A 27,857-nucleotide genomic window follows, 5' to 3' on the forward strand; every position below is an offset into this window, starting at 1 on the left:
CGGTGTAATGTGTTGGAGTTTAAAGCAGATTATCAGTGACAAATAATACCATTGGTTTGCATTGTGTCTCATCAAAAGGGAATGTTCCCAAGTGTCAATCACACAGATGGCAGACTACAGGCTCAGTGAGAAGAGGATAACGCCATCACCTGACGCTCACAGTAACAAAGCAGTGATGCCAATGTAAAAACAGGTAAAGAAATGATTAAAGTGGGTTAACTTGTACCATTATAATGCACTTCATTTAAACTTTAATCATGAAATCTGTCCTTAAAATGCGGGCTGTCCTTATAGGCTACATGGTGGGTCAAAGAGGTCAGAGTTTCGGGTGTAATTGTTAAGGTTTTTCTAACATACAGATTAGTTAATATTCCGGCGCATTACGGCAAAAACGTATTTTCCCCTTTGACAAAACTGAACACTTTATTTGTCTTACTTTGTTTATATTCTGAGTCAATCTCAGTCCAACATTTCTCGCCAGGTTAAGAGATTGAAGTTGTCCATCCCATGCAGCGCGCATGGGGAAGTGGGGGGGGGGGGGGGGGGGGGAAATGCTACAGAGAAAGAGGGCAGGGGGAAAGGGGGGAGACGAGGAGAGTTGAGGGTGGGGGGTTTGTCACAGGGAGCGCACGGGAAGGAGAGAGCAACAGAAACAGAGCGACCCCACAGCCAGCCAGTCCGCTCGTCCGCTCACTCATGTCCTGATCGTGCGCGCAAACGCAGCGCCCGAACACCTCTCTGAACTCCCCACATCGCTATCTCATTGCTCAACGCGAAGAACATCCACTGAAGGAAAGAGAAGCTGCCCACAGATACCTCTTTTCCCTGCCTTTCTTTCTCTTTTCTGCGCGACCAGGGGAAAGTGCCGCGTCCTGAGAGCAGAAGTTGTTGGAGAGAGAGGAGAAGAGTTGTTGACGGTGAAATAAAACTCGCTTTAAGTCCAAGGTAAGTCCCGGAGTGACAGCACTCCTGATAGCATCCTCATTTGTTTGAATTAGTTTAATTAGTTGATTGCCAATTTGTTCTGTCGGACTTTGTTTGAGTTTGGGTTTTCTGAGGTGGGTGAACTTGCGTTCGCACTGGGATAGGCTCCGGTTCCCGCGGTGGTTATAACGATGAAAAGACTTTAAGAAATGTGTGATTTTGAGATGAGCAGGGGGAATCTTGTCATTTTCGCTTTCAGGTTGTGTAAAAAGTCCTGGCAACTTTGAATTCTTATAGTTAGAGTTTTAATTTTTCGGTTAAGTGCTTTAAAGTCAATAGGTCTGAAACGTAGTGCGCATATTTTTTTTAATGGTTAATTTAAGGAACATTGTTAGTTAATTAAAATAGGGTGACTAATAAAGTTTAAAAAAGGATCTCTATTTTAAATAAATGATTTCGGTGCTCCAAGAACTGCCATTCTTTTTTCTTCTCTCTCTTTTTAAATGGAGCCTACTGAACTATTGGTGTTGATTTTTTTCTCATGATCTAAATTCAATAAAATCAAAAGCATAAAGTTATTCATTGGTGTTTGGTGCACGTTTTGTGTAGAAATGAGAAAAGAGAAATGATTTTTAAAAATGCGGTTTCGGAACCGTTCTTACACCTAAAGTAGGCTGTAGCCTACCCAAACGTGGATTTAATTATTTGTGACACAGTCGGTGTGATTTATGAATATTACGAGAACTAATTTAGCCTATCAAAGAAGAAAAGAAGGGCAGTTATTTTCCCTAACGTGTCTTAAGGTTGACTCACTGAAAAATTGATCTTTCTCAGGCTTCAGCTACGTGTGTGTTTTATTGGCTATTTATTCCGTCGTAATTATTTACAGGCACAGAGGCCTCCCCAAACCCGTTTCGATTGAATTTAGTCCAAAACTGTAATAGGTTAAATGTCTCAGAAGCTGTAACTGGTAGTTTTTCAAAAAAATGAAGGAGTTTCTAATTTGAATCATAAAATAATTAAACTATTTTTTAAGGCAATATTAAGCTTGTATCTTTTTAATAATCCAGCTCACACACCAATTATGGAATTTCACTTAAGGTTTGAGGAAAGTAATTAATTTCTTAATGTAAAATTTGATTGAAAAAAAAACTAAAATAAAAGGCCTTTGTACCAAATTGTGGTATATTTTCGAGTCCTGTTGTAGCAGCCTTCATACTCACTAATACATTCCAGCCCCCTCTAACTCTGTCCTCTCCCTCTCCTCAGGACCATCAACAGGGAGGTGAATGGACCTCCACCGCCCCTTCAAGATGGACAGCCCCTCCTACCTGCCAGCTCCTCTGGCCTCTCCTGCCCTAATGGTCCTTGCCTCCACCGCAGAGGCTGGCCGAGACGCTTCTGTCCCCTGCCAGGCGCCGAGGCCCTTTGGTATCCCTGTCTCGATGGAGAAAGACCTCCACCTCCCGTTCCCCTCCGCCTCTTACACCTTCACCTCCATGTACCAGCGCCAGGGCCCCATGTCAGGCACCTTCCCCTCCCGAGACTTCCCGACCTCCCTGCTCCACCTGCATCCCCAATTCACCCCACCAAACCTGGACTGCTCCACCCTCAGCATGCTCAACCACAGCGGGGTTGGTGCCTTTCGACCTTTCTCCTCCCCGCAAGAAGAGAGAGAGTCAGGGGGTTACCATTCGGCTTTCACCCCGGCTAAGAGGCTGAAAAGCTGCTTCCCTGATGTAGAGGGGAAGGAGTTTGACTTTGGCTCCCCAGGTGGCTCCCTGAAAGGTGGGGAGGACTCAGGGAGGAAGCTTTTCTCCATGTCTGGCCTGCTGTCCGATGGAGAGGCTTCATCAAGCCCGGAGGAGCGAAAAGAACACAGTGAGTACACACTCGATCACAGACACACTAATCTGATACATGATCTGATATGTAAACAGGCACTGCTAACATCTGAAGCTCACACACAGTCACTCGCACAGCTTAAAACATGCAGGGAAATGAACAGAGTTTAATTGGCATCTCAAAGTCCCTTCTTGCCCTGACATGACACTGCAGAAGAGATTTACATTTCCTCTACAGCTGCAGCGAATAATGTCGACAAATTGAAAGCAGTCTTCGTGAGCATATCTGAAAACATTTCCCCTTTGCACTCTCATCTTTATCTTGTATAGTTGGACAAAGTGTTTACACTGGCAGGCTGCAGCTTTCTTTGACACAAATAAAATGAATAGTGTTACTTGTTCAGCTTAGTGATCATTAGCCACATATGACCATTAGGGCCCATTGGAAGTCAGACTTTTCTCGGCAGCTGAGGAACACAAATACATGCGAGCGTGTGGAGGGTTGACACAGGGGGAGTGAGACTTGGAACGAATGACACCCTGTCAGAGATAACGAGGTGGCAGAGATAGAGAGGAAGGGATGGAGGAGGAAAGAGAGAGAGAGATGCGATGATGCGACGACAACCCTCAGCTCAATATGGCCGCCCACACCGGCCGTCTGATTTGTTGACAAATGAGTGGGAGAGGTGTCAGTCAGCAAGGGAGAGACGCTCCTCATTACTCCTGGGGATAATTGCCCGACGACGCAGGGTTACAACAGAGGGAGGGGGGGGGGGGGGGGGGGGGGGGGGGGTGGCAGGGAGAGATACAGAGGTAGCCAGAGTCAAGGAAGGCAATGCTAGGCATGATGGGAAATCAAACCCCCTCAGTGGCAGTCGCCAAGGGGAGCGCCTGACAGATGAAAGGGACCACAGAAAGACAGAGAGGGAGAGAGAGCACCCAAAGGCTCGGCAGATCAGAGGGGACACCATCGAAAATAATGACAATGAGAAGGGCGGGGGGGGGGGGGGCAGAGATGGAGACGCTGAAACACGCTCTCACACACAGCACCTAAAGGAAACTTTCATCCCACACATAAAGGGCGGGAGCAGGGACAAGTTGTCTTAAGAAAAGTTTGGGTTGTGTCTTTCTCTATGCATATATGTGTGTGCGTCTTTGTAGAAACTTGCTGGTTTGTCGCTGCTCTGTGGCTGAGTGACAGGACCAGGGAGGCGGAGTGGCAGCGAGGAATCTCAATATGGAATTTTAATAAGGACAGGAAAGGAAAGAGATGCCAGGCGGCGTGCTGGTGTGAGAGGTGTGGCTGTCTGACAATGTTTGCTCGGTGCACTCGAGCATGCGTGCTCCCCTCACCTCCTGATTTTGGGAATCTCATTTGGGGAATGTTGACAAGGACAAAAGATTGGGATGGGATAGAACATGGCGAGCATCTCCTCCAAAAAATGAGAATGGGGGTAAAAAAAAATGGATTTGAGCACATTGGAAGCTGCTTTTCCAGCTTTATCCAATTAGATTGCAGCTCAGGCAAACTAAGAGCTTTAATGCAATTGAGCTCCCGGCACTTTTCTAAGTCTGACATACACTTGTTCCTCTTGACTGGGTAACAGACAGTCACTTCAGGAGCAAACGTCTTAAGTGTTAAGCTTGAAATCTTGGAGTGAGCTGTTCGCAGGCTGCTGTAGAAATACTCACAGCAAGTGCAAAGTATAAAACCAATCCATGAAACGTACTTTTATACTTTTTAAGCTTTCGTCTTATTTGAAATGACCTTCTTTGTTTGGTTTGCAGACTATCTGTGCGTGTTTTGGTTTAATTTCTACAGTTTCAGTCTCCCTTTAAGAGATTTACCGATGTATTGGTAATACTTTCCTTTTGCCTTTCCTTGACCTCAGAACCGGAGGTAGCAACTGACTGCCCAATTAGAGGCTATCAAAGACCAAGGACAAATATAATTTACCTTCTGGAAACAAAATCGGAGCATTTTGGGATTTCACATGACTTTCAGCAGACAAACAAGACAAAGTGCCTAAGTGCATAAGTATTCACCCGCCTTGAACGTTTCTGTATGTTGTGGTTTAGATGTATTGCTTGAAATGGAAAAACACAATATCATCCATACACGTGGGAGCTGGGACAATCACATGATATACATAATAACTTGCCAATAAAGCACGAAAAGCTTGGAGTCCTCTGCTTTAAAACCTCCCACTACGATCCTGTTGCAGCCATTTGCATCCAGGTTGGCATCTAAAAGACGTCTGCTTTTTTGACTGTTCTATTGTTTTTAGAAAACAGTCAACTAGCTCAAATAAGTCAGTCAGAATTCAAGGTTGTAACAGTGGAAAATGTTGCTAAAGTTTAGAGTTGCGGGGGGGGGGGGGGGGGGGGGTGTACTAATGCAAGGCACTGTTTGCTCCATAGTTCAGCACAGGTGAAAAAGTTCTTTAGGTCCTCTGGTAGCATCTTGTCTGTCCACACAACATGCTGGTAGGACACCTGCTGTGCATCACTGGCCGTGGACGTTTCCTCCTCCCGTATGTTTAGTGTCTTTCTTCATTCGATTTTTCCCTCTCAGTCTTGCCTCTGTTGTGTCAGGGACGGTCCGAGACGCGCGGTGTGTACTGACAGCTGTTCAAACAGCCACACTCGCTCTCAAAGGGCAGATGTCTTCACTGGAGCGAGTCCTGCTTATTTTCCTCAGGGAGATGCTTCCCGCTGCAGGCCCAAGTGGAAACTAAAACGGCCTAGAAACAAGTTTGGAAACTCAAGGAGTGGACTGGCAAAACACACCGTGGCCAGACGCTGATGGGGTGTATGTGTGTGTACGTTTGTATCTTACTGGGGTGGCAAAGCTGAGTGGGAGCTGTAATAACTAGAGCCAGATGTTCAAGAGCCCTTGTGTTGTGATACTTGTAAATCTCCATACTCCTGGATGAGGCTGTCAGGAGAGATTGGTCCTTTACCTAAAGAGTGGACAAATAAGACGCTAAAAAGATATATAGTTATCAGACTGGCATAGATTCATTGTGTTCACCTTTAAAAACAGCTGACCTAGAGTCAGTTTCACAAAGTGATCTCTGTGGACTGCTTGCATTGCAATGATAGTAGCATCCTGTTTCACAAATGTTGTTAAGCTTCCAAGTCTCTTACATCGGTTGTGGCAAAGAAATGCCATTTGAGAAACATGCTAAATTTATTTGCAGAGGTCAATTTCTCTCTGTGTAACTTGCATGTCAACCATTTTGGGAAACAGCCCTCTTGCTGACAATACCAATGTAGAGAGAAAAACAAGAAAAATTCACAGTGTACAGATTCTCAGTTTGTATGGATAGCATACACATTGTGTTATTGCAAAGAGAGACCAAATATAAAAATAAAAACTAGGAGAGCCTTTTCTTATTTGTCCATTTCCCCTTTTTAATTCAAACTTAACCTGTTTACTTGTTCGTTTGAATTTAGAAATATTGCTTTTCTAAATATCATGCATGTCAGCCATTAAACGTAATATGGATCTATGATTCATTCATGCTCTATTGAGTCCATGTTTGTCCGCTTGAGCATCAGGCCTTGAAATCAGACACGCACAATCAGAGACTCTTCTTGTTGGGATGAGAGGATACTAAGACACTCACCAGCATCTTCACCTGAGTGGATAAAATCCTGCAGGATTTTAATAGAGGCGAAACGAGTAACACACACACACACACACTGTCATCCACCAGCTGTGTCAGAGTGTTTGTGTCCTCCATGTTCGGTTATTCGTGGGCTGTTAGCGGACGTGTGTGACGTCCAAACAGGATCAATATTACACCGATTCATCTTGGATTTGGCACATGGATTATCTCTGTAGTGAAGTTTGATCTTGTTCTAAGGAAAGCTTACATGCTTTGAGTGTGCATGTGTGTGTGTGTGTTTTATTACACCAATGCTGACAGTTGAAAACCATACATGTACAAATCTCCAAAATGTTAAAATCTTTTGGGATTTAGGTAAGAAGTTTTATTTCATCCTTTACCGCCAAGTATTAAGGGAATCATTTTACATTTAAAGCTGGTTAAGCACATTTTTCTGAAATAATCTAAATGTTACCAATTTTCTCTCCACCCACTGAACATCTTTGTTTCTATTTTTAAAACACTTATTTTTGTGTAAAAGTTTGCACGCTGTAGTGACACATCTAGATCTCTCACACACACACACACACACACACACAAACAAACACACACACTAGTCCATATGTCTCCAGCTCTGTGTCCTGATTTGATAACAGAGAGGATGTCCGTGCACCATGTTTTCCATGTAGCAGTCGTTGACAGCTGCTTGTATTGAGTGGAGTGTCCTGTTGAAAGACACAGTGTTTACATCCCACTGGCAGACCACAAGAGATCAATAGCAACCACTCAATGCTCATGCATACATATAATATCCGCTGTCCACTATTATTCCCAGGGTGTTTGCTATACTTATCAGGCACACTCGCATGTGCACTCCATGCATGTGTGACACTGATCATATGCTCACTCTTTTTCACTGTCATTTTGTGTTTGTGTTTAATGGTCATGAACAATGCAGCAAAATGAAGGTGCAAACATGAACAGCACAACTGAAAATGTTGATGTAAATATGGAGAGAAATATGGGAAAGATGAAATGCACAAACTTCCACAGTGACTCTAAAGGAATTCCAGAGAAAAATAAAAATGATAATTTAAACAAAAAATAAGTTAAAATTGTTTTTTTCCACGCTTACTGAAGATAAGGACCAGCAACCAATGGTAAATCCTTTGCAAAACCCATTGATAAGTGGAAAAAATGTGAAATTGAAGATACAAAACTCAATACATTTGGTTTATTTCCACTTGATTTTGACACAAGCTGCACCCCATGTTTTTACTCCGTTTTTAATACCTCAATTGTCCCAAAATATGTGACATCTGCAGCCTTCCCTCACACTGACCGCACTGGTAGTCTCCCTCTTGATTTCAAACAGTCGGGGAGGAAGCATTACAATATTAATGGTGGTTGTGTTTGAAGTGAGAACACGCCGCGGTCGACTTTTCCCCCTCCTGTTGTGACGGCAGTTTGTTCTCCTAATGTTCTTCCAAGTAAAAGAGGCTTTCATCCTGGCAGGAGGGGAAACTCTTCTCAGCTTTTTTACCTCCTTACTGGACTGTATTTGTGAATGCAATGTGTGTGGGTTACAGCTTCCATGCAGGCTGATGTATCTTCAGAAGTTTCAGAGTGTCAGGCTGTGGGACCACACCGCTTGTCGGAGACAGACAGGATTTCTATAAGTCTGCCAGAAGCCTTTACAGTAGCTGGGAAACAATCTGTGTGTATGTGTTTATGTGTGTGTCTTGCCGTGGTGACCATCAGCACCTGTTAGACCATCAGGAGAATGTTCTGCTGAAACATGAGACATAACACATCTTGTAGTTTCTACACATGTCTCTATCCCTTGCTGTGATCGGCCCTGAATGAACAATCTGTGTGGAGAGAGAAAGAAGAAGGAGAGAGAGAGTGAGAGTGAGAGAGGGTCATAATGAGTGCAGGGCCCAGGGGTCGTTAAAACGGCAGTCTTGTTTTAACAGAAGACATCTTTCCTGTTTGGTCCATTTTCCCTCGTTTTTTACTTCTCTCTCTGTGCAGGCACCTGATCGACTTGCATCGTGGCCACCTGTGAGCTAACATCAAAGACCTGGTTTGTGTGTGTGTGTGTGTGTGTGTGTGTGTGTGTGTGTGAGAGTTTATCCATAGGCTAAGGGGAATTTCTGTAGATTGAATTGCTCGTTCTTAAGAAGTAGCACACACACCCACATTTACACACGCACACACACACACACACACACGCACACACACACACAAGGATCACAAACTCACATCCTCCATCATGTCCCCTGAGTCTAACAACTCCGTCAGGCAGATAGAGAGGGCTGGAAGGCCAAACGCTCGGGTTAAACACATGCTGCAGAGGAGCAGCGCAGGCAGACTGACAAGCAAGACCACACCATCGCCTGGATGGCAGCCAGGAAGCTACACACACACACACACACACACACACACACACACACACACACACACATATCACATATAAAGTATGTGTGTGCTTGCCTTGTGTCACACACAAACCTCATTACAGCGAATCCCCTTTTTTTGTTGCAAGTGTAACAGCTGTGGAGGAGCTTGACAAGAGATGGTAGGCCTATGTCAAGCATGTCAAACGGGATAGCATTAGCAGATACATGACATCCTGACATCATTCTCTGGCTTTATGAGCAGGATTGGCAGCCTTTATAGATTATCAAATGTGCATTCTCCTCTTTTATTGGAGAAGTGAGCAGAAATGCGCAAGTGATAAAAAAAAAAGTTGTAGTGGAACAGCAGAATGTGGACACTTAAATGTTACAGTAAAAAAGGTATCTATGTAGGGAACAGCCCACAAGAAAATGTAAAGAATATGATGGGGTTTAATGATCACGTGCATGTTATAGCTTAAAGATGCAGCCAACGGCATCGATTACTTACCAACACATCCTTTAAAGAAAACACTTATCGATTCAGTCACTTCAAGTGCCGCTTAGCAGTTCTCAAGCTCCCATCAGTGCTGGTGCTCCCCTGCCTCAAAGGTCAAAGTTTGCCAGGATTGACCCCTCACCCCCGCTGTGTAGGGGTGTAAACACTCCCCCAATTCTCCTCAGAGAATAGCATTGAGTCTCAGCCATAAATCACAGGCTTGATAATTGATAGGAAAACAGCAGTCCAGCAGTATATAACCTTTTACGTGTCGTCTCAGCTCTTTATTATGGTGCTAATGAGTGGCTGCGGATCAGGGTTAGAGCTGCCAGAAAAGGAGGTGGGGGGGAGGGGAGGGGAGGGGGGGGTTACACACACATACTGGTGTGGCTAACACGCACACACACACACACACACATGAATACATAAACACAGGAACTCCATGTGCACACACACCAGAGGGCAAGCAGACGCTCAACTACACACAGGAAGGCACTCCACAGAGGAGGATATGCGCGTATGCAAACGTTCCCTCTCACACATATGCATATGCAAACACATACACACACACACTCACACATGCACAGGCTCAGCAGTGTCCATTACAGGCTGCCATTAGTATGGAGATTGTGCTAATTGTCCCCACAGACCACACATGCAGCGCTCAGCAGGCCCGCAGTGAGTGTTTGAGGCCGAGTGAGAGAAAAGATTCTTGCTTTACACATCCTATTGTCTCGGTCGTGACCCTATTAGTGCGATTACAAATCAATCACTGAATGATCATGAGAAGCATGCTGGGGATTGTTTCAGTGCAAATGACTTCATTATCAAAAGTCAAGTGGTTATGCTACTGTAGCCAAGTTTAACATAGGAAAAGTCATCTCCACAAATTTGAATAAAACGTTAAATATCCACCATAACGTTAAAGTTGAAGATGTGTCCAGTGGGATTACCAATAAAGTTTCAAGTTATGTTTAACCCGTGTTGCTAATTGGAATAGAATTGTACATTTATCAAATGGAAATAGATGTAATAGCTACCCTATTTTTGCAGTTTTTTGGGGGTCTCTGAGATTTTTTTCCTAATTGTAAAAAACAGAAACAGAGATGTATTTTTTGATAATAGAAGTAAGTGACTATATTCAAAAGTTAAAGGAGAATAGTACACTTGTTTATATGTTTTGAACATTTAGGGGTTTTACTCAGTCAGATGTCATCACAAAGTTTTGTATCTAAATATGCATGAAATGGTATTAATTAATATACTTTTTGTATATGGTATTTTTTTACTTCATATTTTAACTTTATGTCTCTTAGAATAAAAATGTGTTCAGTAGTTAGAGGCATATTCAAGAAGCAGGACTTTTATTTATAGCAAGAAAATGATTAAGGAAAGTTTAAAGGATGTATTTGTACTGTATACCTTCAGTGTTTAAACTTTATGACATTGATATTTTGTTGCTTCATTTGCTGGTACTTTTTGGTACTTACCAGCCATTTTTAAAACTCTTATGTTGATATGAAATTTATACTGAACCTCTGTACTTACAGTAACCTTTGACTGAAAGGGGCTTTAAAAAACATTGTTTATGACCATAACTACCGTTTATCTGAAGTAGCTGTTCGTATCTGGGTGGACTCTTTGATTCTGTGTAGTTCCCCTCTGGGTGGGCAGGTTCAGGGTCCTGTAGACTGGAGAGGGTCCAGTCTCATTAGCAGCGGCTCAGAGCTCCTGATCGTCCAAGAAGAGTGGATTGAAGTGTGAGCCGCTCCTGGGTGACCCCGCTGAGCGAGAACACAGAGGAGAAGATCTATGGCCGCTGGTTCTGCCACAGGCATCTTTGTTCCCAGCAGTTTGCTGACAGGAGAATTCGGAGGGGTATATCGACGGGGGCTCACACGGCGCTGCTCTCTCCAAGGCTACATGACAGTGTGTTTGTGTATAGGAGGCACACAGACGCTCACACTCAGAGATGTGTTTTTTTACACACTTCTGCCTTGTAACCCTCTTTCTCACACATGAACAGTTTGACATTTTCACTTGATTTCACTTTACATTTGCTCTTTGCACTATTCTACTACACACACCCCCACAATAAAACTTTGGCATAGTGATTTCTAGTCTGATGTGGAGGGTCTTCGGTCCACTTAAGCGCATCATATTAAAACTCTATTTATCTTTTTCTCTATAAGATTTGAGGGTTTTTATTGTCAATCTGTTGCCGGGAAACCACACACAGCATGCATGGGATGTTGTTAACATTTATCCACAAAAGAAACCAACTTCAACCTCTTTACAATCTTTTATCCTTTTTTTACTGCTGACTTTTTTTTTGGTCACAGCTTAATGCATAACTACAGAATAGATGTTTACACATTTTTTTTTACTTTCTTAAAAAGTTTTTTTTTGGGGGGGGGGGGGGGGTGGGGCTTTTATACATTTATTAAGATAGAACAGTGGATAGAGGAGTCAGAAACTAGAAAGAGAGAGAGAGTGGGGAAATACATGCAGGAAAAGAGCCACAGGTTACTTGCGCCCCTATTTTCATATTTTTAATTCAGAATTTTAATTATTTTCATCAAATGTAGAATACCCATTTCATTGAACTCCTAAGACACACCGATAAGATTACATACAGTATATGTCACATTTTTTTGAGACATACACACTGCTCTATTGATAGCATGATTTTTGTGTTTTTTACACCTTATACTCAATTTCAGGTATTCCAGGACACTCTGACATGTAAAAAGTTGCCAAAAAATGACAGTATCCTTAATAAAGCAATGTTATCAGGCTTGCAAAGCCATTATAACCTTTCCTTAATCTTGGAAATGTGATACTTCTCAAATTTAATCATATTATTCATTATTTTATTGAAAAGACGTATTATTATTAACACTCACAGAAGTTCACTCTTTTCTTAGTTTGAAGAACAGTTTCTCTCTCTTTTTTAAACCTTTTAATATGAGATAACCATTCAAGCTCAGTACATCTGAAGGGTCCCTAATCCCCCCCCCCCACCCCCACCCCCGCCCCTTAGTGTGTGTTACTGAAGATCAGCTGCTCAATCACCTGGATCTTTCACTATTTGAAAATAAGAAAAACATCTTCGTCTGCTTTAATTGTCGGCCCATCCAGGCAGACACAATAACATCCTTTAGGAAGTGTGACTAACCAAAACAGAGGTGTATCACAGAGCACCAGGTGCATCATGGTCTTCTTGTACCAGCAGCAGTCTGCAGGCTGTTTCTGACTGTATCAGATGTTATCTGGAGAAGAGGAGGGAGGGACTGATGGATATCTGCAATAATGCCCGCTCACAAGCGCTCTAAAAATTCAACAAGTTCTTACTAGTGGCCTTATTGTACTGTAAATGAGGGACGTTTTGGGTCAGAAACGTGTCAATTTGGATTTTGTTTGAAGCTTAATATTTGGGATCTGTGCCTGTAGATACTAAGTGTATGTGGGACAGGTGTGTCAGAAGAGAGCAGATGGGTGTGTTTTCTTTGGAAGAGCTGGACAGGTTGTGTGTTTTTGTGAGTGTGTGTGTGTGTGAGCATCAAGAAGTTACTCTGGACTCACTCTGCTCTCTGTTAAGAGAGTAACATTCAAATTTGATTAAATGTATTGCCTACATTTCTTTAAACCTTTATTTTAGAAGGATGTGCCATTTGGCTAAATTTTAGTTTGTTGTCACAAACTGATGTATTCCTTTCTATTTATGTAAAGTCTGTCAGTTTTCTCTTTCATTTTACAAGCAACGTCATGATGTAGGACTCACATACTGTAACTGTACAGCTACTGCTTTATAACTGTTTGTTAAATCTCTAACCACATCTGGGAACCTCATCTAATTTTCAGAATGTGCCTTGAACACCTGACAGTATTAAAGCAGTAAATCTTAAAACATTGACGTTATTGGATGTGATCACTTTTTTTCTTTTTGAGTAAGGCTGTTTTCAAATTGGCCAAAAGTATGCTGTGATGTTTTGTTCTGTGAGGACAGAGTTCAGAGTGCGTGTGCCTACAGTGCTGAAAGTGTCAGACTGGCATCACAGTCACATACTCTGCGCAAAGATTTTAGGGACAAATACATGAGTTTTATTTCCAAGGCATTTTGGGAAACAAAATCACTAAGTGATGGTGAAAAAGACAAACCAGCAAAACTATGAAGTTCAACACTGAAGAAGAGTCATTTTTGTGCTTTAAGTAAATAGTCCTAATCTATTAAATTTATGGTAAGAACACACTTTTATTTTATCTTTTTAATTGTTCTTCTAGAGCTGATGAGTGCTTTTCTAATTAAACTCTTCAGTGAGCTCCATTCACAGTGACTTACTATTTGTCTGAGGCTGTTTAGAAAAGTTAAGTACTTGATGAAAGCAACGGAGCGATCGTCTCATTTTCTCCTCATTAAGCACTAATTGAGAGAAAGAGCGAGCAGGGAAAGAATATGAGAGACACATGATAACACCATGGAATGATAACAGAGAGAGAGAGAATATTAATGTGTATTAATCATTGGGTTGGCTAATAGGGATCTGTATTTTAGGAGCCAATCTAATTATTCTTTAGTGCAGGATGTTGTTCTGTCTATTAGCTCCTTGATGTCTCTCTTTGTTTTCTTCTTTCTTTATTTCTTTCTTTCTCTCTTTCGTACTTTCCCTCGCTCTCTGCCTCTATCACACACACACACACTCACATAGATGTATAGAAAGATCATGACAGGAATAATATACGTTTGAGTTAATAGCCTCATACATGTTTGCTTCACCTTGCATGCATTTAGAAACGGAAATATAATACAGAATCACTTTGGTACCTAGGCTACGGAGACCTCATAGCAGGTTTATACATTTGCCAGATAAAGGAACTCATCATTGACAAAAAAAAAAGAAGAAGAAATTTTTAAAATATTAGTCAGCTGCTTCTACATGTTAATAATAAGCAGGATTTTGCACTAATGATTTTCTCTAAAACATTGAATTTTTAAGAGCTGAAAAGGTTCTGCTTTTTCCGGTTGATCTCTACTTTTTGTTTGAAAAGTGTTGAAAGACAGATTGTATGATCCCTGCAGGTGTAGAACAGGGTCTAATCCCTGAAGTAAAATGAAAATGTTATGTAGTTAATCTTTCAATAACAGTAGAAAATTTTCTACTGTAAAAAAAAAGTAAAAACTTCTCTTTTTAAGTGAAACAGTCACACATATTGCAGTTTACTACTACTGAAGGGTAAATAAAAAATATCATATTTTGATTTTAAAATCAATAGTAAGATATTTCTTATGATTAATGATTTTTGAAAAAGATCATCTTCACGTCACTACTCTAAACTATTTTTCATCTAGGGAACAAAGTTTGTAAGCTAGGGCATTTTTGCAGCCTTTCAATATCAATATAATGATGTCAAGTGACTTATTTGACCTTTTAGCTCAAAATTGCAGCTTAAACGATTGATTTATTGCACCTGGCCATATTGCCCTTTAGATAATATTCCAATAATTTTCCAGCTCTGGCTTACTGTGTGTTGCAAAGCTTTAGGTCCTGACTGCATGATGCAGAGTGACAGAGTGGGATATCTGTATATTCCTATCTGTCTAGTGAGTGCAGGTTGATGTCATCAGAGTGAGTGACAGGCCACTGGTGAACATCTCTAACGCTGTCTGCTGTCAGCAGCTTCTCGATTCAAAGGGACTACAGTGACTTTGACGGACAGCAGTCAACAAACAAATGTTCGTGTGTTTGGCATTTGCTGCCCAGAGTATGAACTCCATTACATCTCTACTTTTAGAGGATCATAGATGCTGGGTTCAAATCCTTTTTTTTAATCTTTAAATTAAACTTTTTAAAAAACTTTTTTAAGCAAACAAATGACCTGCTTTTTGCTTATGACAGAGGAGAGTGGGTTGTGTCAAGGCACTGTAATTATTTTGTTTAGTCCTATCTTTTAGACAGAACCTTTGCAGCCAACATAGGTAACCACTTATCCTCCACCTCCCTTATTACCTGTGGTGTACCTCAAGGTTCGATTTAAGGTCCACTTTTATTTTCTATTTACATGCTCCCACTTGGCAACATTATTCAATGCCATCACCTTTCTTTACATATCTATGCCGACGACACATAGATAAACATTCCGCTGACATCTGCTGTTTTTAGCTCTCTCAAATATGTTAAATGTTGGATGGGCCAATGTTTTCTACAATTAATTGAGTCAAAAGCAGAAATCATACTCTCCAATTATCCAAACCAAAACATTAGCCAGATTGAAAGTTCCCTTGGGCCACTCTCTGCTAACATCATACCCACTACAGGAAATTTAGAGGTTTTTTTTGATTCCAACCTCACCTTCTAAAAAACCATCCACTGACTCTCTGTCACTTTAAGAACTGATTTTAAGATTTTAGTTTTAAAGCTTATCTTGGTCTTGCCCCAAATTAAATTTCTGGGATGCTCACCCATTATGAGGCATCTTAGACTTCATGTCCCTTAGGAGAAAATTGTCTTGCAGCTAGGTTGAAACATAAAACAAAGAGAGAAAAAGAAACATGGACCCAGGAAAAAAATAAATAAAAGAAGAAAGGAAACATGGTGAAAAAAACAAAAATACACTAATGAACAGCAGGAACCAAAAGTGTGTTCCATTGCTAAAACCCCTTTTTCATTCCCCAGCAGTAAACTGGGTTAGGTTACTGATCAGTCTGATCATCACGCAAATTTAAGAGTTGCTGGCCTGAGAGATTTCTTTAAGTTAAACCAGTAACATATCGATATTGGTAGTGTGAATCTCTATACAGAGAATAGATCTGCAAATTATGACCAAATTCTCGAGAATTTATAATGAAACACCAAGGACACTGATTTAGCAAGTAGGCTATGATTGGATCTTCTCAGGGACTATTCACACTGAAATACAGATTTCAAACTGCAACAACTCTTCAAAGAGGTCTGTAGATACATTTCCACGAAATGGCCTGTAAGTAGCCTCGTATTGCTGCAAATACCCAAGGACAGTCTAAACTTCCACTGCCTCTCTCTTATCTGTAAGTCACTATCAAAGATCATCGAGCCATGCATCTCAATGAGGGCTTGATTGATTGGTTGGAGCAGAGCAGAGGCAGGGTTCGATCTTTGCCCTCCGGTCCTGAGAAGGGAAATATGGCCGCAGGGACACAGTCACACAGCTACACAGTCCTCTCTCCATCAACGACATGATTGGACACATACATGCCGTGCCATGCCCACACCTGATGGAGCAATCGTGGTGGCTAATGGAGAAGATGAGAAAGTGGAAGAAAGAAAGAGAGAGGGAGAGAAATGGAGGGGGTTGTGTGCTGATTGACCTGTGGTCACAGAGGTTATGTCCATTGATCTGCAGGCCAGAAGAAAAGGGTTTTGGCCTGAGGAGCTTCTGAATGAGTCTATTTGAGGTTTAGGATTCCTGTCTGTTCCCACCAGGTGCTTTTTCATCATCTGACTTACAGCTGCTGTCTCCTGTTGTCTGCGTAATGCACAGAGCACTACAGAGGCCAAAGGCCAATCAATGCTCTACAAGAGGTTGATACAGATCTTATTAGTCAATGAATGATCATTAGTGGTCTAACGAGGCATTGATTCCTGCATGGGCCAAAGGTTGCGGTGGTTGTGGTGAGTGTCTTTAATACATTAAACACAATTGATTGCAGAGGAGGAGGGAGAGTTTTGAGGGATGCTGGAATTGGATTGGACAGTGAGAGATTTGAGGTCAAGCCAGGAGAGGAAGTAAACCTTTGTCGGTCCCTGAATGTGGTTAGGATTGAACATGGAGCCCTAAGCAGCACATTTGTCTTTTATGTATTGCCGGTGTGTAGCAAAACTGCAATTAATAAAAAGCAGATATGTAAAAAGTTAAAGGCAAGTGGACTTGCTCTTTCAAAGGCTTGGAACAAAGCTGAGGAAATGACTCTGCTCATAGCAGATGTGTTACTACAGGGCCTATTATGTTGCTCATTAAATACCCAACCTCTCAATAGGCCATTATTTCCCCAATAAAAAACAAACGGCGGCCTGCATACTTTCCCTTCTCCCCCCTCTGCTTCAGAGGTTACTTCTACCTCACAGACGGCAAAAAAGCCTGACTAATATCCTGCATGTGATGCTTTTAAATAGGAAGCAGGCCGCGGGATAGGGTGGAGTACAGGTGTGGCAGGAGCCAATGGCTTTTATAGCCCTCAATCTCCTCTGAAAATGTGCCAAGGACCTGCCTACACAAACCCACCGCTGCAGTGTTAGCCGCCAAGCGTTAACTTCACTCTCCTCGCCAATCTCTACATGCCTACTGGTTATATAGAGTCTGTGCTTGTTACCACTTTATGGAGGGATTTCTGATGTGCTTAGAGAATTGTTTGATGATTGGGATAATGATGCCAGTTGGAGTGAGTCGTCTCAGCACTGCGAACGCAGAGAAAAACAGACCCAGCTGACGCAGAAAAAGCTCCCTGCTCCCTTGTACATTCCCCTGCCATTCAAACCCGTCTAATCCCCCTCACGTCAATCAGAATTAGACCATGTCCACAGGTTTGTCACCGGGGGGACGTTCGTCACCATGCTCCCCCTGCAGAACAGCCTTTTCATGCCCCAGCATAATGTCAGCGGGTGACATCCTGGTCTGATGTGATGTGGCATTCACTAAAGGTCACGTTAGGCATCTCCGCTCTGTCTGCATCAGCAGAACTGGCAGCCGTCATATGGGCGCTGGCATCGACCATTACCCAGGCCCTCAGGGGGGTCTTCATGCTTTGAGGATTTGTCAGTGGGATCCTGATCTCTCTGTTTAAGTGTTGCGCGCTGAACATGGACCAGTCAGATTTAGGTCTCTGATGCAGAACAATAGAAGCTGGACTTAACCATCAATCATACAAGGAGTTAGGAGGAAAGAGATATTGTGTTTTGTTTCAAAACATGAACTTTACTGTCTGATGATGCTCTTGATATTGGGGATGGGGGGAGATATAGCAGAGGTTGTTTTGCCTAAGGGATTCCTTCTCTTTAAATCTATCTGAGAGATCATTTGGGGGTTGTCTTGAGAAACATTAATGCTTGTCTTTGGATTCCGCCCTGAAAAACATAATAATAATAAACGGATTAATTGTACAGGGAAATTTGAATCTATTTTTTGTTCTCCAATCACTCATCAATGCTAGATTGTAAACTGATAATGAAAATTAAAAGTAAGGGTGTCATAGTGTCACAAAAGGGGACACATTTTGAATTAGAGGTGGCTTTGAACAGAGGCCCACCCTTTCCACAGGCCCAGAATATTGTGTTATTCTTTTATGTATAGTTGATAAGAGTAATACAATTTTGCCACTCTCATCACACATTTCGTTTAATCAGAGCGAGACAAAAATTTAGCAGAAGCATTTCCTCAGTGGGATGAGTAAGTGAAGAAAGTAAAAAGCAGCTGGACAAAGGCTAGACATCCAGGAGAGGAGGTCCTGAACTGGCGAGACACAAAGACTGAAAAAGGAAACAATCAGAGACACAGAGCCGGTGAATCCATCTGGAGACGGGCCAGTTGTACTTAGCACATATAGAGGGAGGATCCATCCCTGCCAGTTGCCGTAGTGAGGGAATAGTTAACAAGCCCCACAGGCAGCTTTTACAGCCCCCTGTTGTGTGTCTGAGACCCCCCAGGCTGAAGAGGGGCTGAGGCTGACTCACACTGACAGGGTTTATGTGGGCAGGGGCGCAGGGCGGCGATGGAGGCTGGAGACGTGTAAAAAGGTGGTCATGAACCAACAACTGTCACTTACGAGAGAGTCAAGCCTCAGCTAAAGCATGCACGCACGAACACAAACACGCACATGCTTAAAATCCAAACATGCAGCATTCAATCTGATGTTTGTTTGGAGCAGAGGTGATGTGTGTGGAAGGGGAGGGGGGCTTATCCAAAAAGTGGACCAATAAAACACCTGAAAATCAAATCCCATTGCTCTTATCGGGCGCCATTCAGAGACGTAATCTGTGCAGGTAATGTGGTTATAAATTCAATTTCAGCCCAGAGATTTCATTGTTTACTGATGCCTGCATGTTCCAGGCGGCAGAGCGCAGAAAGCCCGGGAACGCTCGATGCGTGTCGGGAAAAGTCATTTAGGCTTCCGCAAGGGGATGCAAAAAAAGGCGAGAGACGGGGGGGATGTAAACAGGAGAGCTGTCACTTTTTCCCAAGGACACCCGACTCCTTTCTATTTTCCACCCAATGTTTTATTTAGAGGCCATTTGGTCCTATTTGGTTCCTCATTAGGAGGGCTCATAGCTACACTGATGTCAGGGGACAGCACCTGAACACAGACACAAGAGTTTTGAAGCCTGTAAGGTCTTTGGTCATTTGGAGAGGAGCTCTGGAAAAGTGTTAGTCCAGTGTGTGGATAATAGGGTGGAAGTTAGCTTCACTATGCCCCCTGGAGAGGAGTTGGAAACTGTCAAAACACTCATCTGCCTGTAATTTTCAACACTGAAAAGTGTTAAATTGTTTTTTTCCAGCCCTGTCATTTGTTTTCACTTGACTGTGGGATATTAGGTACATCTTGCCTACGAGCTCCCTGCATGTGATTGATGGCTTTCAGGAGTAAATCACCTCATCTACTAGGTAAAATCTTGATATAGTGGAGCTCCACCGGCTCCCAGCTGGCTGCTTATGGCAATAATCCATCAATGGGGCCCAATGAGCCGAGCGGCCCTCCCGGGTAATGTTCCTATTGACAGGCTATGATGTCAACACTCTGACAGCAGGGGGGCATGGCAGTGTGTCTGTGCGTTTATGTGTGTTTGTAACCTGATTTTACTCTCAGTGTCGCTGCCTGTCAATAGTATGGAGAGGGCTAGCAAACACACACACATACGGTACATACACACAGTAGTTCTCAGGAGTTAGAAATTAATGAGCAGAGGTGTCACGGAGGTGAATGTGACTCCAGCTCAAGTTCAGCTTCCTCCCTCTCACCTTATTTCCTGTCAGTGTCACCTATTCACTTCACGGCTGTCTAAGGTAAACTGCCCTTAAATTGAATAATAACGGTAATTTTTGACGGTATAATTATTTCTGTTCTTCATAAAAGTCCTCCTGTAAAAGTGTTGAATGTGATGTTGAGCGACTTAGGCTCCAGTGGACACTTTTTAAGAAATTGACCAAAGAAATTAAACTAAAAATATAAGAAAGGGAGAAACTGTTTGAAGACTAAAGACTTCAGAACATTTTAAAATCTGAATATCTCTGAGTACCAAATGAAAAGAAAGCATCCAGCATTATGTGTTCATGCTGTTAAATCACATCGCAAAGCCTCGAAAATACAGACATGACCATTTTATCTGCCGCACCTTTTTTAAATTGTTTTTTCTCCTGTCATCCAGGTAAAGTGAAGGGTCTTTATGACGCACAGGCCCCTATGTGTCCAGTCTGCCAGACTGTTCTGAGACCGGGAGATCTGCAGGAACACATGGAGCAGGAGCTGAACAAACTCACCCAACTACAGATCAGGTATTTGATCTAATCATAAGGGCTGTCTGTCTGATTTCCCTTCAATTCAATTAATTCTTTTGTAAATATTTTGTATCTTCTTCCACTATTTTTGAGGCAGGTTTTATCTAAGATTGGTTCTTTAAATCCTCCTTCAAACTATATTCTATTTTTCCAATCCATTATTCATCTCTGCTTATCCATTTGTCATTTTCTTCCTGTTTTGCAACACACATTCCATTCTGTTCAACATTCAAGTGATAATTAATGTTGACAGATTATAACCCCCCCCCCCCCACACACACACACACACACACACACACACTTTCCTCAGGTGGTATCCATCTTCTCTGTCACCTGCGCGCAATGTTTACAAGCTGCCTCATTGTTTCCTACATATTTCATATTACAGCCTGCGGCCTCCAGGCGACAAATCATACAGCGGGAGGATAATGTCCTGCTAATGGCTGCTTTGAGCCCTTCAGACACACAGTGACAGTGTAAAACATACAAACGAGGGCCAGAGGTGCACACACACACACACACACACACACACACACACACACACACACACACACACATTACCTGCTGCTAAGACCAGAAGAATGATTCCTCCAATAAAGACATTACACTCCAAATCTGCTTAACGACCGCTCCGTGGACAGTAATGCTTTCAAATTGAACTTGGCCCACTGGGACATTATGTGTTTGTGTGTGTGTGCATCCGTGTGTATGAAGTTTGTGTGTATTGCAGTATCTCTGTGATGGACGTAAAGTGTAAATGAGGTTATACACAGACTCAGATACAAATTTAGACAAGATAAAAGCAGACGTTATTTATATGATGATGTCTAAAAGACAATATTGTGTTTGTCTGTCTTAAAGAAACAGCGCATGTGTTTTTCAAGTCTTCATTTATTTATTTTTTTGCCTTTCCCCCACAGTGTCACTCCAGCGCAGCACGACCACCTCATGAGGACGCCAAAGGTAAACACCTGAAATCTTTGTGACTTTACGGAGAACACTGCAGTTTACCATCCTACACTTGACTCTCTTTATTTATGTTCTTTCTCTCATTTTCTCTCCAGTCTATCTCGCTGTCCTTTCACATCAAACGTGAAGGAGCTTCTCCTACCTCGCCCCCGCGACCATCTGAGGACACCAACTCTGACAGATACCAGGTGAGAAAGATGGAAGAAAAAAACCTTGAACGATTTTAAGAAAACAAGATTAATGAAGTTACAGGATTGTACTTAAAATATGTATCATTTTGTTTTTAATAATTAAAACTTGTCGAGTGTTTACACTAACAAATATATAATAAATATATAATAAATACACCGTTATATTTCATTTTGAACCAGAGTTATTTACATAGACTGTATATTTTTTAGGTTCATAGAACAGGGAATCTGTTATTTTGAGGCACTTCTTTCAACGTCTTGAATGTGTCACTTCTAAATGAGTGTACAAAATACTATAGATTAGTGTTTACTCAGGAGCTCTGGATAACTAGTAATTAGTTTAAGTCAGTAAGTGAGGTCCTTAAGTAAAATTCTCTGTATGTGTGAGCATACCTTGCCAATAACACTGATTCTGATTCAGTGATTCACTAGTTGAAAGACGAAGGCCGACCAAAGCTGAGCTCAACACTCAACACCACATTTAAAAATTCAAAGTTAAATATAATTAAACAGCTCAAACAAATATTTTATTTCACACCCTACATCAGCACAATACTTTTAAAAAATATATATTCTACAGATAGAAATAATAATACTCTCTGATGTTGCTGTGTATGTTTGTTGCAGACATTTCTCCGTGTGCGGGCCAACAGACACACCAGGCTCAATGGTATGTTGATGCATGCAGAGAGGACTAACTGTTGTGTTTCACCGCTGCTGACTTTGTGTTTTTATTTAGAAAAAAAACTCAGGACTGTAGACTCTGTCAGGTCTGCAGCTTCTTAGCTTTTAAAAAAAGTAAGGAGTCAGAGTTTCCCTTCCCGTGTCGTCCAATCCTCACCCCCCCCCCTCACCTTTCATTCAGATATCCCCGTTTTTTTACCCCCTCAACATCTCTACCGGCCTAGCGCCCACACGAGCAGAGGAGCTATTAACCTTACAACTTTGACCTCTTGATATGTTAACAGTTGATGACCTCTGCTGGTGCAGGTGCTACGTCAAATCCGCCCCATTACGCCCCCACAGCGCAGGAGCCCACCTAGACTGCACACAAGCCGGTAAGACACACCTAGAAGCACTTTGTCTGTTACCACGTTGAACCATAATTATGCAGCTATTTGAAAATAGCCTTGATTTTCCAATAAAGGCCTCAGAAATTCTAGCCTGTGAAATGTTTTACAAATTGGAAACAATACGAGAAACTTCCACTGTCCAATAAAAACCACGTTGCTCTATATGTCAGCTTTAATGAATATGAACATGTTTTAGCTTTCAGCCAGCGTTATTGTGTTTCGTGCTCCCCCTAACATGATACTTTTATAAACTTAAAGTTGCTGTACTATTTGTTAAGTGTAGCTGCCATCACTAAGTGATGAGTTAAAAAGTACAATGGGAATGAGAACTAGGGATATTTCACAACTGATTCTGATTTAAAAAAAATCTCTTTAAACTTTAAACTGATTTATGCCGCAAAGTTAATGATTTAGAAAATATTACTAAACCCATTTCTCTATTTCAGGCACACAGGTCATTATTCACATTTAAATAAGGAATTACAATGCATGGAAAACAACAGACACCTGTGTCAAGGTTTCTGAAGCAAGTGGAATTATGTGTGTCTGTTATAAGACAGTAATTAAACAATAGCTAATAAGCTTATAAATTAACTTAAAAAAAAAAAAGAAGAAGAAACCATTTCTGCTGTCCTCCCAATTGATTTTGACTCAACTGGCCGTCTTAGAAGTGAATCATATTAGTGGTTGTGCACTGATACAGACATGCAGACAGTCTTTACAGCTGCGGCTGACGTCTTACTCCTGTTATTATTACCGCTGAGATTGTTGAGCTCTTCGCTGACTCTTCAAGATGCCACTGCTGTCGAGCTCTGTTAGCCTTTATTGGGCCTTATAACAGGACAGCATAATGAGCTTCTAAATACATGTCAGGGAGGAAGAAAGAAGAAGAAGAGAGAAGGGGGGGAGGGGATCTTTGTTGATTAATCAACTTCTCTCACTCTCTCTCTCTCTCTCTCTCTCTCTCTCTGTTTGATGAGCTCTTCCCCGTCTATGACCGTCTCTTTAACCCTCATTATGTGTAGTGGGATGGCGGTACTCAGGTCATGGCCACCAGCTCTGTGTGTGTGTGTGTATGTGTGTGTGTGTGTGTGTGTGTGTGTGTGTGTGTGTATTCCCCCCTTCATCAAGGCGCACTGTCAACCTGAGTGGGAATTAGAAGACACTAAAACTTAATGTCCCCCTGTGCAATCCGCAGTCGGTCAGGTCACAGGGAGAGAGGAGGTGCAGTTGGTGTTCTGCCGTGTTAACTTTTATATCGGGGGGGGGGGGGCTAGGATGACATGAGAAGGATGGGGGAGGAATTGTGTCTCTAGTGCAGTTGTTGTACATAGACAAACCAACAGATGTGTGCTTTCTGGATATTACCGGTATATGTAGTTTCACTGCAGGGTCTGTATGTGGATGTAGCCGACTCTGAAAGAAGTTCAATCATTAATCATAACAGAAACATGTTTGTGTGCTCATTAATTCTGTTTTAAACTGGATTTTATTTTTTATTTTTTTTACAATACTTGTGGTATAAAAGTGAATATTGTTACAATGTTATGCATGCAAAACTTAATAATTATAAAGTGTCCATGCTTGGTCTTAGAATGTGATGCTTATTATGTTTTATGTGAAGCAATTTGAATTTCCTTGTCAGTGAAACGTGTTATATGAATAAACGTGCCTTGCCTTTGACCCTGATTCCCTGATGTTTCGAAATGATACAAATTCCACTTCAAGAAAAAGTTTTTGTATGATTTTTATTGAGTCATTAACAATAATGTTAAATATATGGATATTTGTCACTTAAATTGGCCAAACAATTCAAATGAATCTTTGCACAATCACTCTTCATCATGTTCAAATTTATCACATAAATATTTACTTTTTTAGGAGATTTTATAATAACTGAAGGCATAAATGAAGGTTGCTGAAATTTAAGATAACTGCATCATTCACATTGGTGTTACCACTGTAGCTAAGACTTCACATCTAATAAATTGTTTTACTGTCACAGGATTACTAATGGACACCTTCAATCCCTTTTGTTAACTGAAAATGACTGCAATGTAATTCCAACAGAATGTAAAAAATAATAATAACACAACAGTGAAACAGTTAAAGAATAAAATTTGTTTTTTTTGTGTACCTGTAGTTTTATAAGCAGAAGCATTGTTTTTTATATAAAAATGTTGCTTACTGTAAGTCACAGAGCACGTCAGTCTTTTGGTAAAAGCCCCTTGTTTAATCTTTGTCAGGAATAAATTAAGTATGTTTATAAAGTTTAAGTGGTAAAATATATTTTTTTATTTTTTTCTGTGAAATGAAATCATAAAGAGATAATTTAAAGTAAATGTAACTTTCAGATTGTCTTATCTCATCTATCTCCATCTTCTGTCTGTTCTCAGTCAGGATCGGAAAGCTGAAGAGGAGGAAACCAGAAGAGGGACAGGTGCGTTTTTTTTTTTTTAATCGAAGAGGACAACAGGATTTTTTCCTTGACATTTTATTGTAATAGGACATAAATATACAGCTGAGCAGATCCCAGGTTAAGAGGACAATGGTCCACCCCGCCCTGACACTGTTGACTGTTTCTGTTCACGTTGCATCAGGATCACAGTCAGCTGGCTGTGTATCCATGTGAACACACAGCTATGAAAACACAGGAGCAGATATGTGGCTTGAGGCTGTAAGATGTACATGGACAGATTCACAGGGACAGATGTTACATTATGTGTGTGTGTGCGTGTGTGTGTGTTTTAGGAGGACTTGGTGCCGTTAGAGGACAACTGGAACGAGAAGAGAAGGATACAGATGACATCTATAGTTGGAGGGTTTAAAGGTAAGCATAATGTGTGTGTCATAGGTGTGTGTGTCATAAGTATGTGCATGTGTGCGTGTGTGCTGTGGAGGTCGCCGTATAGCTGATCTTGTTGAGTGGAGGGTGAATGATGTGACTGAGTGGCAGCTAAAAATCATTGAACTTTTCAGTCCAGATTACAGCAGAGAACAATGCCTTGAAGGTTAACTTAAAAGTAACGGTTTCCTTTACCCGAGCAGGAAGCTCTGACCTGCTAACTTGTTACACAACGACTGACAGACACAAGCACAGGGATAGAAGGACAAGCAACCTAACATTTTGGGATTGAAAAGTTTGTCTTAATTTGACCTGAAATGAGAACAGAACTTAAAGAACTTCTGTACCTGTCTTCGTCAAACAACTTCATTCTGAAGGTTTTTTTTAATGGTACAAACTTTGTGTTGACGTCTGTATGAAAATGTTTCCTCAGCTGCAGTACTGGTGAGCACAACCTCTAAAGAGTGCAGAGACAGTGATGCAGACCTCGATGTGGATGGAGACGACACTCTGGAGTACGGCAGAGCGCAGTATCCTTATCACTGCACTAAAAAAAGGTTTAAACAGACAAGAAATGATAAAATTCCACATTTTAAGATCAGCAGAATCACTTGGGGGAAAAAAAGTTGGCCATTACTTAGAGCAGAAAACTTGTAAAATGTAACCAATAATAGGTCTACCTATCAATTTCTAAAAACCTTTAGATAAACAGTAGGTACATTTTCCAGTTGTTTACAGGTTAAATACGTTTAATAGTAGTTTTCAGGCTTGTATTGTTCTATGTTTCCTGACCTTTTACTGTAGATACACAGAGACAGATGTAATCCCCTGCTCAGGAGAAAGCTCCAAAGAGACAACAGTGAAGTATGTATCCGACCTGATAGTGAAAATGATTAAATGAAAGGCTGCTTGTTTCAGTCTATTGTGGGGTTTTTTTTTTTGTTGCTATTAAATGTCTTCATTTCCATTTTATTTATAGCAGCAGCAGCAGCAGCAGCAGCATGTTGCCAAACTCCAGAGTGAACCCCGAATTCTCCAAATGGTCAAATGATGGTGAGTTTAGTCAGCTCTAAGTAAATGACTAGATGAAATAAAGAAGAAGGGATAATAGAATAAGATGTTTGATTTGTTCATTCCTCCACACAGGGAGCCCGTCTACTAGCAGCGGAGAGAAAGTGGACGGCAGCATTGCAGGTCTTCCCAAAACCTGTAAAAACTCTGACATAGAGATGTAAGTTTTACAGATTTCAAGTCCCTCAGAGATGGAATGTCGTAGCATTTTGTTCAAGATGATGTTTTTAAAAAAAATCAAAAATCATGTGTGCTGCTGGTAAAAGTAATTTGAGAATAGCCAATCAGAGAAGGGAAAGCTTAACACTGAGTTTAGTGTATTTTGGTGGCCTATACTTTGTCGATGTGATGTCAGCATCAATCAAGGACACAGAAGGCAGCACATGCATGTACATACATTTTATCACACTTAATGCCTTGTTGCCTGTCTGTCTGGCTATAGAGTGTTTTTGTACATACAGTCTATCCTGTAATTGTGTGTGTGTTTGTGTTGATGTCTATCTCTGTGAGGACCCTGACACTTTACCCCCCCCTGTCTGTGATAAATGAGACAGCGAATGCAGCCAATGTGATTGCTGATAAATTTCATGCTCAGTGTCCATGTTGGCCAGCGAATAATTTAATCTGCCTTCGATTTATAAATGACTCTCTCTAGTGTCCGCCTGACTCACGCGCCCTCCCCCCCTCCTGTTAATGCCCGTCCATGTGTGTTTGTGTGTGCGCAGGCTCTCGGAGGATTCCTCACTGACAAGTCTAGATGCACTTAAAGCTCGGATACGGGATTTGGAGAAACAGTTGTCTAAAGGAGACAGATTTAAATGTCTGATCTGCATGGTGAGTGTGAAGGCAAATTAAAACGGATGGTCCTGTATAGGGACCTATTAGTGGTCATGCTGATTCAATGA

The 27,857-nt window shown here is 41.5% G+C and overlaps 1 protein-coding gene across 3 annotated transcripts in view; it reads left to right on the top strand.

Annotated features, from left to right (window-relative positions):
• The first annotated feature begins 657 nt into the window (after nt 1-657).
• Nucleotides 658-27,857, top strand: part of rnf220b (ring finger protein 220b) — a 29,422-nt gene continuing 2,222 nt past the window's right edge. The window contains exons 1-14 of one of the 3 annotated variants that reach the window (XM_061033562.1): nt 658-945; nt 2,194-2,805; nt 20,674-20,800; nt 21,724-21,766; nt 21,868-21,960; nt 22,591-22,633; nt 22,932-23,021; nt 25,433-25,476; nt 25,788-25,866; nt 26,315-26,411; nt 26,686-26,745; nt 26,870-26,934; nt 27,028-27,112; nt 27,678-27,786. In XM_061033562.1, the coding sequence (XP_060889545.1) occupies nt 2,214-2,805; nt 20,674-20,800; nt 21,724-21,766; nt 21,868-21,960; nt 22,591-22,633; nt 22,932-23,021; nt 25,433-25,476; nt 25,788-25,866; nt 26,315-26,411; nt 26,686-26,745; nt 26,870-26,934; nt 27,028-27,112; nt 27,678-27,786 (1,527 nt within the window). In that variant the 5' untranslated portion in view covers nt 658-945; nt 2,194-2,213. Of the gene's footprint in view, nt 946-2,193; nt 2,806-20,673; nt 20,801-21,723; nt 21,767-21,867; nt 21,961-22,590; nt 22,634-22,931; nt 23,022-25,432; nt 25,477-25,787; nt 25,867-26,314; nt 26,412-26,685; nt 26,746-26,866; nt 26,935-27,027; nt 27,113-27,677; nt 27,787-27,857 lie in introns of all 3 variants that reach the window. The other 2 variants (XM_061033561.1, XM_061033563.1) reach the window with 2 other exon arrangements.

This window comes from Labrus mixtus, chromosome 3 (assembly GCF_963584025.1).
Source record: "Labrus mixtus chromosome 3, fLabMix1.1, whole genome shotgun sequence".
In the NCBI taxonomy this organism is placed as follows: Eukaryota; Metazoa; Chordata; class Actinopteri; order Labriformes; family Labridae; genus Labrus; species Labrus mixtus.